Here is a 12,242-nt window from a genome sequence, read left to right as displayed (position 1 = left end):
TAGAGTGTCAGCTTGTGGATTCAAGGGTCCCAGGTTTGATTCCGGTCAGTAGGGCATGTACCTTGGTTACGGGCACATCCCCGGTGGGGGGTGTGCAGGAGGCAGCTGGTCGATGTTTCTCTATCATTGATGTTTCTAACTCTTTATCCCTCTCCCTTCCTCTCTGTAAAAAAAATCAATAAAATATATATATTTTTTAAAAAGTCACTGAGCTCCCTTTGCACATTTTCGTTGTAGAATTATACTGAGTGGCTCCAAGAACTCAAAGAGAAAGGCCCAGAACTGCTGAAGCAGCCGCCAGTGAACACAGAGCTGCCCTCGGTAAGCATGGCATAAACAGGCCCTCGTGGGGCTGCCCCTTTCTTTCCTGTCCACAGGAAGGGAGTTTTGGTTTCATCAGGCCTTGGGAGAAACCTCTGTGCTTGGCTAAGCAGACCCTGTACTGCCCTCTGCCCTTAGGACCTGGCCTCCAAGCTGAGGGAGGCTGAGGAGACCCAGAGCAGCCTGCAGGCCGAGTGTGACCAGTACCGCACCATCCTGGCAGAGACAGTAAGGCACGAGGGCTGGGCCTCTGGCTAGGCTTTTGGCTGGGTGTCCCGCCAAGGGGCTTCCAGGAAAGAGAGAGCAGGAGGCAGGGTGTTATGGACAAGAGCCCTGGGTTCAGATGCAGGCTCTGTGGAACTTGGGGCAAGTCACTCCCGGTCAGGCCCTATTTCGCTGGCTAAATGGTAAAAGGGATGAGGAAGACGCCCAGGTCTTCATGACTCCCGAGCTGTGGAGAGGGCGGGAATGAAGGTTTGGGGCTGCTCTCAGGGGACAGAGAGACTTGATCAAAACAAGGAACAGTCTGGGAAGGGAAAGGAAGGCGGGACCATTCGGCTGACAGCTGGGTTGAAGCTGTGGCCTCTGGCTCCAGGAAAAGTGCTGGGCCCATCCTGTGTTCCTCATGCTGGGCCACTAAGGGTGCACGGTTGTCAGACTCAGCCGAGATGAGGATGCCTGTGGCCTCATTTGGGTCACAGGCCTCATTCCCATGTGTGGCCCACCGACTTTGTTCACACACCTGCCAGAGGGCCCCACTCCCGGACTGTGGCCCATCTTGTTCCCATGTGACGCTGACTGACCAAATCAGAGCAGGGCGATGCTGGCAGTCAGGCAGTCATCACAGAGGGACTGAGGGACAGGAAGACTCAGTGGTGTGTTTACGTGGGGGGCCTCCACAGAGAGGGCCCTGCCTCACTGCCTGTCCCCCCAGGAGGGTATGCTCAGACACCTGCAGAAGAGTGTGGAGGAGGAGGAGCAGGTGTGGAAGGCCAGAGTCAGCACCACGGAGGAGGAGCTCCAAAAGGTACAAGGCCCTCTGACCCTCGCCAGGGCCCAGTGACGAGAGCATCACTCCAGGGGTCCACCTTCCTAGGAATCCAAACGTAACTTCCTTAAGAAAGGCAGCTGGGTCAAACCCAGGGGGAAAGCCGATGGCATCATTTGGGAGACAGGAGTCAGGTTTGCTGTGTTTTGGTGATGCCATATTTATAGGCAATTGCAGAATGATGGATACGTCCTCAACCTCAAGAAGACCACCTTTCCCCCTGCTCACCTCCAGGAAGAGGCTGTGGGGTCATGCTCAGAGTGGGCGGGCACCACTGGGCTTCCTGAGAGATGGGGCTCAAGTTTGACACATGCCTTCCTCTTGCCTTGTAGTCACAGGTCACAGTGAAACATCTTGAAGAGATTGTAGAGAAGCTAAAAGGAGAACTTGAAAGTTCAGACCAGGTGCGTATGGAGGGTTAGAGGACTACTTTCCTTATTACTGAGAAACGTCATTACGAGGCTACCTTAGTTATTTCCCCTGTGGACCATGTGTCTTGAGTGGCCAGGGGATCTTATCAGGCCTGCTTTTCCTTAATGAGGGCCTTTTACAGCCTGAGCCGTTTGAGACCACATGGGCCATTTGCAGAATGCCCAGCTCTGGTGAGCAGTGGCTTCTGCAGTGGCCTTCTGAGGCGTGGGAGGTGGGCCCACTGCCCTCGGGAGACATACTGTCAGCCCTGGCTATGAAGAGGGTACTCCTGGTATCCACCCAGCAAGTCACTGTGAACGCTCCTCTCCCCAGCTGCTGAGGGCTGAGAACACAGACCCAGGAGCACTGGAGCTTGGGAACAATTTTTAGGAAGGGGTTCTGTTGCCATGGTCTTGTTTCTGCCTGGCTTTGATTGGCTCCATAGTCGTCGGGCTGTGGAGGTCCCTCTTAGCCCTTCTCTCAGGGCCAGCCATCTGTCGCCCATCACCCTGTTCCCCGCTGGCTGGCTCTCGGCCTCTGACATGTGCATCTGCGTGTCCAGGTGAGGGAGCACACCTCGCACCTGGAGGCAGAGCTGGAGAAGCACATGGCAGCCGCCAGCGCTGAGTGCCAGAGCTACGCGCAGGAGGTGGCGGGGGTGAGTCTCCCCAGGGTCCGGCCTGCCCAGGGGCTTCTCAGCAGCTCTCATTCACAGGAGCTCAAAGTCCCAGTTCTCTGGCTTTGCACTAGGCCACTGGTTCTCAACCTTCTGGCCCTTTAAATACAGTTCCTCATGTTGTGACCCAACCATAAAATTATTGTCATTGCTACTTCATAACTGTAACGTTGCTACTGTGATGAATCGTAATGTAAATACCTGATATGCAGGATGGTCTTAGGCGACCCCTGTGAAAAGGTCGTTCGACCACCAAAGGGGTGGCAACCCACAGGTTGAGAACCGCTGCTCTAGGCCTTGGGCCAACCGACAGGGCAGGGGTGAAGCTGGGATGGTTGAGCAGCAAGAGAATTCTCCACCTGGCTTGGTGACACCATTCTAGGGAAAATGGATTTAAATCTGATACTGTTTTCTGACTTCTGAAGCAGAAAGCACAAAACTGGCACCCCAATTCTGGTTTGATCTCAAAATTTTGGCCTTATTTTGAGAGTCCGTAAACATTTGCAAAAGCTCCAGACGAGATAGACTGTGAATGCCGGCTTTTCCTAAGTCTTCAGAAAGGAAACAGGAGCTGCCGGAGGCCTGGGAGTCTGTGCACTCACTGTGCCCTGCATGCTCTTAAGGGTCTGGGTTACAGGGATGTAGTAGGTTGTGCTTAGGTGTTAACTTACAGGCGCTGGTTTTCTCTTCTCTATCCTTTGCCCGCATCATCTGGGTCTGTTTACTTCTCAAGTTGAGGCAACTTTTATTAGAATCTCAATCTCAGCTGGATGCAGCCAAGAGTGAAGCCCAGAAACAGAGCAATGAGCTTGCCCTGGTGAGTGAACATGGGGTGGGGCAGCGGCATGAGCCATGGAGGGTGTGTGTGTGTGTGTGTGTGTGAGATTAATTTCCAGTCCCGCTTTTACATCCTGTCAAAAGTGATGGGGCCGTGTGCACCAATTTGGTGTTTGGGCCAGGCTTTGATTGGGCTGTGCTTAAAGGGGCTCCTTGCACATTAGCTCAAACCTCTAAGCTGGGCCTGTGGCTGCTGGGACCAGTGTGCTCAGGCCCCACTTCCCATGTCTCCTGGGGCAGGGCTGGGTGTTCAGAGAAGTCTGCCCGAGTCCAGTGCTACCTGGAGCTTCTGGGCTTGGCTCATCTTCCCCCGGGGCTGTCAGCACAGGCCTTGCCCTCTGTGGGACTTCAGGCCTTTTCTCACTGCAGCAGAGGCCGAGGCTAGTTCTGTCCAGCCCGCGGCGGGGAGGCCTGCTCTGCGCCTGGCAGAAGCAGACTTTCAGAGCTCCCTGTGTGCACTTGGCCTCTGGGCCCTCCCAGTTTTCAGTGTTGGTGTCTGATCACAGCCCCCACTCCCTGACAGTCAGCCCAGCCTTAAAGAGGTGAGCCCACTGGTCCCAATACCAACTCCAGGGCTGGGGCTGCAAATAGCAGCCTGTAAGGTCACAGGCATGTGGTTTTATCTACATGGTTGTTTTAAAAATTCTGAACCAGCTGACAGAAATTGGGAGATTTTGAACACAAATGGATGTGTCTGGGTTTCTGTGAGGGGGCCAGTCTCATGCATGGGCTGCCATTCCTACAGCGGCATCTGCTGAGCTTGCAGCCTCTGCATGGTGCACATGCTCCCGACTCCCTGGGGGCCTTACCTGGGACTATTGCACCAGAGAGTGGGTGTCATCCAGACTGAGTCACCGCCTGAGCCCAAGGACCACTTCCTAAAGCAAGATCTGGGTGATAGGCTCCTGGGGCACTGCCCAGGCTGGGGGCACGTGTGGAGCAAATGCCCCTGAGTGCTCATTAGCCCAGGCAGTTTGGCTTCTGCCTTTAGGGGTTGTTGGGAGGAAGGGAAGGAAGCCAGGGAGCAGGGCCCACACTTGGGGTGTCTGAGACCACCCATGTCTCCTGGAAAACTTGGCCAAGGGCCCACCTAGACCCCTTAACTGGAACCTTTATCTGAGCTTCATGGGTGACGATGCTGTTGCCTCTTCCAATCTGAGCTCAATGGTCTGAGGGCTTGGGGACCACTAACGTGTCATTTGCCCCCAGCAGTGGAGCTCAGGGGTAGGGGAGCCTTATTAGACAAGAGTCCTCTGGTAATCTTTTCTAGACCCCATAAAGGGTTCTGAACAGGTCTATGTCTAGAAGGAATTCAGGACCTAGGCAGTGTGATGCATGCTGAGCCTCTCAGCGCCTCTCCCTTTTGAGTTCCTCCACTGTGTGCCTTGCGTCCACCAGGGGTCACCTTGCTCCCGGGGAGGGTTTTGTGTCGGCTGGTCTTGGAGAACACATGGGTCAGGCCAGCCCAGGCCTCTCATTGGTTACAGGTCACAGTAACCAAACCAAGTGGTCTGAGGGTCTTTGGCTGTTGAGAGCATCTGTGGCCCTCCCAACGGGGTCTGTATGTGTGCTGGGCATTTGCACAAACCCACCCCTCCCGTTTCAGGTCAGGCAGCAGTTGAGTGAGATGAAGAGCCACGTAGAGGATGGTGACGTAGCTGGGTCTCCAGAGGCCCCCCCAGCAGAGCAGGACCCTGTCGAGGTTAGGGCGGTGAGCTGGTCCTCAGATGTCTGTCACTAACCACCCCCGGGCTCCTCCACCCCAGTTGGAGTGCAGGGACAGTAGGCCTCTGTTCTGGCTAAACACTTGCTACTTGCAGCCTCCACTGCCTGCCCTCCCCAGCCCTCTGCCCCGATACCAGGAGTGGGTCATCCAGGCTCTGAGGAAGCCACAGAGCAGATGAAGGGCAGGGAAGGTGCCAGACGGGGTGTTAGAGGCTTGATCCTAACAACATGTGCAGAGGGGGATGGAAGCGGGAGGAGGGGAAGCCAGGCCTGTGATTAGGGTCTGATCTCCCACTGTGGCCCTTGCTGAGGCATCACTAGCAGGGTGCTTGCTCTCCAACTTTTTACCCAAGTAGGTGCCGCCAAGAGCTCTCGCCAGGAGGCAGGGGCCTGTCACCAAAGTGGCAGTGGGCTGGTTGCTGGATGGGGAGACTGCTGTGGGGCGGGGGTTGGCCAGTGGCTCGGAGGCATCCTTGTCTGTGGCCATCATTAAAGGTCAGCAGAGGTCCCACCAGCATCTCCCTTCAGCCACATCAGCTTTTGTACCCAGACGCTGTGGCACCATGTCCCTATAGGGGGAGCTTTGGAATCGACTTGGTAGGCTGGCTGGTGGGCAGAGGCCACTCCAGCTGGGCAGAGGCAGGGAGAGGCAGCAACACTAGAAGCAGCTAGAAGGTGGAGCCTCCAGGTCTCAACCTTCCCAGGAGCCCTGGGCTCCCAAGAGGGTCCTTCATCAGGTTCCCAAAGGATGTTTGGGGTTTCCACACAGCTGAAGACGCAGTTGGAGCGGACAGAGGCCATCCTGGAGGATGAGCAGACGCAGCGGCAGAAGCTCACAGCTGAGTTTGAGGAGGTGAGGTCCTGCTGGGGTCCCTGAGCCATCAGCTCTGTTGGGGATGGTGGAGGGTGTGGCGCAGGCAGGTGGTTGCAAGCCTGAATGGTCCCACCCTTGGGGCTGTTGCTGTGCAGTTGCTCACCTGCCTCATGTCCACCCGCTGGAACTGTTGTCCCATCATGCTGGGTGCCCTTCCCTCCCAAGTGGGGTAGTTGAGGGTTTGTGAGGCAACTCCCCGACCCCATGCCGTAAGCCCTCTGCCCCTTCTCTGCCAAGGCTCAGAGTGCAGCGTGCCGGCTACAGGAGGAATTGGAGAAGCTCCGTGCCAGCGCCTTGGACTCAGCAGAAGCAGAGGCAGCCACACAGTTGAAGGTAGAAGGGCAGCTCTGCTCAAGGCTTGAGCAGAGCCAGCTCTGGGCACTGGCTTCCCATTGTCAGCACCTAGAGCGGGAATGGGAGAGGAGCCATCCTGCAGCCCCTTGGGCAGATGCAGCCTAACTCGGTCATTGGGGGGGTAGTCCCTAAACCTCCAGTGTCATTTACGCCAGCCACTAGTCACTGTGGCTATTTAAATGTAAATGAAACACAACTTAAAGTTCAGTTCCTCAGTCGCAGTGACCATGTTGCACGTGTTTAGCAGCCACCACATCTGTCCAGTGCACATCAGAACATCCCAGTCACAGCTGGCAGTACTGGTAGATAGGCACAGGCCTAACTAATCCGTCAGCTCCCGATCATCACTGTCTGGTGAGCATGAGACCGCAACCTCCTACCTCCCCAGTGTGCAGGCTGACCCCCTTCCACCCTCTGATCCACAGGAGAGACTAGAAAAAGAGAAGAAGTTAACGAGTGACCTGGGACGTGCAGCCACCAAATTACAGGGGCTTTTGAAGACGTCCCAGGAGCAGCTGGCAAAGGAGAAAGAGACAGTGAAGAAGTTGCAGGAGCAGCTGGACAAATCAGTGAGTGTCTTGGCCATGCAGGGCCACTGGCTCTCAAGGGCTGCTGGGAAGGGTTGGGCGTGTGCTGGAGGCCCAGGACTCCTGGATGCAGGACCAAAAGGAGTCACGGACCTGGGGCAGAAGGCATGGGGACAGACTTCTGAAGGGTAGCATCAGGATGTGCAGCACCCATGGGTCTCTGGTGAGCAGCAGTCTCTGACCCCCACAGCCAGCCTAAGGCCTGTGGGATGAAGGTGCTCACCCAAACTTGGAACCCTCAGCCCCCACCAACCCTAAGGCCTCCCCGCCAGCCCCAGGAGTCAGCTCTGGGTCTCTGATGTGCTGGGTATTCTCCGAAGGGTGTGGAGGGGTGTGGAGGGTTAACCCAGGGGGACTAGAGGTCCCTAGGAGTTGGGGTTAGTGTCCTTCTTGGCTTCTTGGCCCTACCCTCACCCTCCCTCTGCCTTTTGTTCACAGGACGACGGTAGCAGCTCAAAGGAGGGCACCTCTGTCTGAGTCTCCTCTGTGGAAAAAGAAGTTACTGTTCAACTTACCAAAATGCCTTATACATTCCTTACAAATACACAAACCAACACAGCGTTATCCAGGCCCAACTCCAGTGGCTCTGAGAGAAGCCATTAGAGACAGTCTCTTAGAACCACAGAAGTAGATCTTCCAGACCAGACCCCCCGTTTGTAAAAGAACCCGTCACATTCGATAAACACTATTCCCCAGGATCAGCCCTGGACCACCACAGAGCAGACACCAAAGCCCTTATCAGCTGTGACAGACCCCGGGTGTGTGCTGGGGAGGCCGGGACCTCTGGCTGTCTGTATGTCGAGATCAGTGCAATTGTTTTGTCGTTCAATGGGTCGGGGGCCGGGAGGCGGGCAGACCAGGTGGTGAGTCTCAAAGGCTGTGGCACAGACTGGAGGGGCCCAGCCCAGCCCAGCAAGGCAGCAGCCCCTCACTCCTGGAAGAAGTTGCCAACCAGAACTGATATGTGACCTCCTGGATGTTGTATCATTAAAACCAACATTGTCGCCCGGCACTGCGGTCTCGTCTGCTATTCTGCTGGGGCTTCCCTGCTGGCTCTGGGCCTGGACTGAGGAATGAAGAGGGGCTGGATCCCTTAGGAGAGAAGAAGTGTGGTTCTTGGTTTCTTTGACATCAGGGAATTGGCAGCTCGGCCTAAAGTGGGGATGAAATGTGTTGCTTCCAGGTCCCCAGCACTTTTCCCCATTGTGCCTCCCAGGCTCCAGTGCCCACCAGGCAGGAGGAGCAGACCCTGGATGCCAGGTACACTTTCTGTGGTCCCCACCCTTGAGGATCTGAGGTTACCTGAGCAGGGCTGTGGGTGCCTAGGCTGCTGTGTGCTATGAGCTCTGAGAGAATAAGAGGGTCTCTGTCCTTCTGGCTGGGGCTTGAAAAAACATCCATCTCAAGAGGGGCAGACCAGGGCTGGAGTAGCCAGCTGAGACTTCCTGGGATCCTCCCGACCCTCTGTGTCCTTTGTGGCACAAGACAGCATGGTCCAGAAAACCATTGGGCCAAGAGGTGTGTCGGAGACTTTGTAAGAAATAGGAACCTGTAGCTTAAGCAAAAAATGGATTTAGAGGCTGAGTCACAGGAGGGGTTGAAATTCTCCAGGAATGGAAGGTGAAACTGAGCAGCCTGGGTTCTTCGAGGCCGATGTCAGCCAGTTCTGTCAAGGGGCTGCCTGAACACCAAGCACTATCCCATGTCCCTCTCCCAGCCCTCAGCATCCTGGGAAGGGGTCTCATTGGCTGAACTTGGCTGGGGAGTGAGCACTTGGATAGCAGGTCCAGCTAGCCAGAGGGGATGGGCTCCCAGGAGGCAACCTTTCGGCTGGTGGGTTAGGCTCCTCTGGCACAGTTGTCATGAGAACCTCAAGACCTTGGGAAGTATTGCACTGTGTGTCCTTTACTGCCTTCAGCCCCCACGCACTGAGCATCTGCCAAGGGCCGGGCAGTGCTGACCTTAACCTGCACGCCAAGTCGTGGTCCCAGCTCTCCTGGAGCGCCTGGTCTGTGGGCTACCTTGTGCTGTGTGGCGTTGTGCACTGCACTCATACTGGGCACAGGGAGCTGGAAATTCTGGGAAGGCTCCCCCGAGAAGTGAGCCTAAGCTGGAGCTGGAGTTAACCAGACCAGAAGGCATTTGTCAGGGGAAGAAGGGTTCAGGCTGAGGGGACAGATTATAGTCTGGACAGGCAAGGCCGTAAGTTTTTTAGACAAGGGAAGACAATTGTACCTATTCTAGAACTTGAAGGGGCTGAAGCAAAGGGGAGCACACAGGACTTGGGACATGGATGTCATGGTTCCTGGCCAGGAGACTGAGCAGGAAGAAGTAACCATTTTTAACACCTGGCTCTCTGGTGAATCTTTTAGTTCCCATGGGAGGTGAACCTCCCATTTTGCAAACAATCCCAATGGAAAGAAGGTAACTCACCAAGCAAAAAGCAGGCAGGTTACAAACCCATCTCTAATGCTTGGCAGTGCATCATGCAGCCTGGGGGTCATTTGGAGGGAGAATGCCATCTGGCATGTTCAGACCCCATGAAGAGTGGCACTGAGCCTCATGAACCTGTGGCCCCTCACACTGTACCTTCTGTGTGGCCTGTGCCACAGGAGCAGAGGCTTATTAGCACAGGAGGGCTGGCCCTGTGCGGCACAACTTGTCCTCCCCCCCTTACGTAAGGTCAATGTTTTGGGCCTTGGTAAGTTTCCTCCGGGGGCCTGAGGGCCTGCATTTCCATTAAGTTCCCCGCCCTGCCCCACTGAGTGCAGAAGTGAGAACTCCTATGCTGAGCAGATGCCCTCTGAAGGCACAGGAATGGGAGCACCTCAGGGAAAGGACAAGAAACCCTGGGGGTACCAAATGGCTGCCTTTGGGTTCTGGTTACTCCCTATTCCCTTCTCAAACCACCTGGTGGGGACCGTGTCTGCCTGTGGGGAGGAGGTAAAAGTGCAGAGTGTGGGGCCCTGTGAGACTCAGGAAAATGTGACCTGGAGCTCAAGCCCTGAGGGCCCATCATCAGGCCTTCTTCCCTCCAGCCCAGCAAGGACTAAGCAGCCCCGAGGCCCAGCAGTGGCATCTCCCAGGCCAGCAGAGGGAGCCCAAGTTTGCCAGGCAACCTGCCAGGCTTCAGTCGGGCCTTGTCACTAGGGCTGTTCCTGGGCAAGGCTTCATCATCAGACTAGGGAAGGGGAGAGACAATCAGGAAGGTGTGGGAGCAGATTGCAGCATAAGAGGCTGACTGGCCCCCTGGCGTCCCACCATATGGAACTGACATGTGGGAGCCTGGCTCATTGTCCTGGCCACGCTCCTGGCCTGCAAGTGCAGCACGACACCCCTACAGCACTGGAGCCCTGGCTTTGTAGTCACTTGAAATGAAGTTGTGTGGAGGCAGGAATCAGCCAGGCTGGGTGGGAGCATTAGCCAACTACAAGGCACTGGCTGGCCTGCTAACAGGAAGCACTGCTCTCCCAGAGCCTGGCTTCTGAGGCCACGGCCTGGGCACAGTGCTACTGCTCATCTAGACCAGCTATTTTCAACCTTTCTCATCCCCTGGTACACATACACTAATTCCTAAAACTCTGTGGCACACCGAAAAACAGATTTTTGCTGACCTGACAAAAATAGGTATAATTTTGATTTATACACACCAGATGGCTATTGTCATTTTTTTACAATCTAAGGGAAAAGAGGTCAGTGCCCCTAAATTCTGGGGCACTGACACGTTTTAAAAATTCTCGCAGCACAGGTTGAAAATCTCTTAGACCACCAACAAGCAGAGCTGGGACTAGACACTCCACCAATGCCTTCTCTCTGAGCCTCTCAGATTTGGGTTTAACAAGATTCAAAGCCCAAAAGAATTGTGTTTTCCTTCCCTGTTCAAGTCACATCCACGGCACTGAATAAGATCTAACTTTAGAAATCCAGGTTAGAAATGAAGAACTCCCCAGGGATTCAAGGGGAAGCGCTAAGGACCAGAAAACAAGAGGCCCTAGTTGCCCTGGTTCTGCTACTCATGAGTTGTGTGACCTTAGGCAAGTTATTTGACCTCTCAGGCTGGCTTCTGAGGGCACTGGCTATAGGCTGGGTAAGTCCCCTTTCTGCTACCCTTCTGGAACAAGGAGAGCCCTGGCCAGCCAAACAGCTCAAATTATACGTGAGCCTGGCTCCTGGACCCCACCCCAGCCACAATATAATTAGTGGTCCTTTTACCAGAGCTTGTTTGGAGACTGTTTTATTTCAGAAATGCCCCAAATAATGAGAAAGTGATGTATGTGTCCTTGGACATATCCAGTCTCTGATAGTTCACAGAACAACAAAACAGTCAAGAACCAGAAGCTGCACTTCCGATGTGTTGACCAAGCCAGTCCTCTGGGTAGTTCTGCAAAAGAAACCACTCAACTAAGCCTAATTCTATTATTCAAGCCATTGTGTTCACTGTTTTCTCAGATTAATGTTCTCTGAAATAAACTTCACAAATTCTGTATTTCTATTAGTTGTGGCTTTATCTGCTGCCAATAGAAATTAGGGCAAAAGAATACTCCCTGATAAACCCTAAGCTTTCCACACACACATTTTTGTCATGTGTTAACTCTTGAAAAAATGTAAATATGTTTGCTGAAAGCAGAGTTCTCTGCAGTTTTATTTCTTACCAATGTCAGCTGAGGTTCCAAACTCTAGCATCAGAATGACCTGGAATGCTTCTTTAGTAGGATTCTTGGGCCTCACCGCAGGAATACAGTAAGACTCTCAAAACTTGCCCTACATAGAAATATAGGTAACTAACATCTTCCAATTTCTGGAATGAGAGTGAAATGTTGGTAGATGTTTACATTATGTCTCTGCACACTGCTTGAAATTCTTGCCATAGCACGCATGACACAGACAGATGTGCACCTGCCCAGCGTGGTGGTTAAATCACATGTCCAAGCTAAAACCACAGAAAATACTTTCTAAAACTCCCTGACCAAATACCTGGTTCTAGCTACATGGCTGATTCCTGAGTAGGCCAACCTTGGGCCTGCAATGCTTTTCAAGAGGCCTGTTAATAAACACAGTCACTAAAAGCATTGCAAATAGTAAAACAAGAAATTCAGGATGAAAGAATGACAAGCAGCTTATCAGTAAACCAGTAACCAGCACTTTTTTCTAGACAATTTTGAAAAGTATTTTAATTAAAGCCTTTTTTTGCACCTCAAACAAATCAAAGGATTTAAAAGCCTGATGTTTGGATCAACATTTGGAATAAGAAAGATTCCCAACTTTCATACCAACTTTCTCATTTTATAAGAAGAGGGAGCTGTGATCTTAACTGTAATTGTCCAAAATACTCAAACCTCCAAACTTGCCCCATATATGAAAGACAATCTCCTTTATACCCAACTCACATGTGAATAATTACACAAGAGA

The 12,242-nt window shown here is 53.5% G+C and overlaps 1 protein-coding gene across 22 annotated transcripts in view; it reads left to right on the top strand.

Annotated features, from left to right (window-relative positions):
• RRBP1 (ribosome binding protein 1) overlaps positions 1-7,845 on the top strand; it is a 43,414-nt gene extending 35,569 nt beyond the window's left edge. For 20 of the 22 annotated variants that reach the window (XM_015572030.1, XM_015572028.1, XM_015572031.1 and 17 more), the window contains 11 exons: positions 238-321; positions 460-549; positions 1,256-1,348; positions 1,702-1,773; positions 2,343-2,438; positions 3,190-3,273; positions 4,900-5,004; positions 5,788-5,871; positions 6,130-6,225; positions 6,672-6,815; positions 7,272-7,845. In XM_015572030.1, the coding sequence (XP_015427516.1) occupies positions 238-321; positions 460-549; positions 1,256-1,348; positions 1,702-1,773; positions 2,343-2,438; positions 3,190-3,273; positions 4,900-5,004; positions 5,788-5,871; positions 6,130-6,225; positions 6,672-6,815; positions 7,272-7,310 (987 nt within the window). In that variant the 3' untranslated portion in view covers positions 7,311-7,845. The remainder of the gene's footprint in view (positions 1-237; positions 322-459; positions 550-1,255; positions 1,349-1,701; positions 1,774-2,342; positions 2,439-3,189; positions 3,274-4,899; positions 5,005-5,787; positions 5,872-6,129; positions 6,226-6,671; positions 6,816-7,271) is intronic. The other 2 variants (XM_006776115.2, XM_015572016.1) reach the window with 2 other exon arrangements.
• The last annotated feature ends 4,397 nt before the right edge of the window (positions 7,846-12,242 follow it).

The sequence above is a fragment of the Myotis davidii genome, unplaced genomic scaffold, assembly GCF_000327345.1.
Source record: "Myotis davidii unplaced genomic scaffold, ASM32734v1 scaffold608, whole genome shotgun sequence".
Taxonomy (NCBI): domain Eukaryota; kingdom Metazoa; phylum Chordata; class Mammalia; order Chiroptera; family Vespertilionidae; genus Myotis; species Myotis davidii.
This window is presented reverse-complemented; position numbering and strand designations above follow the sequence as displayed.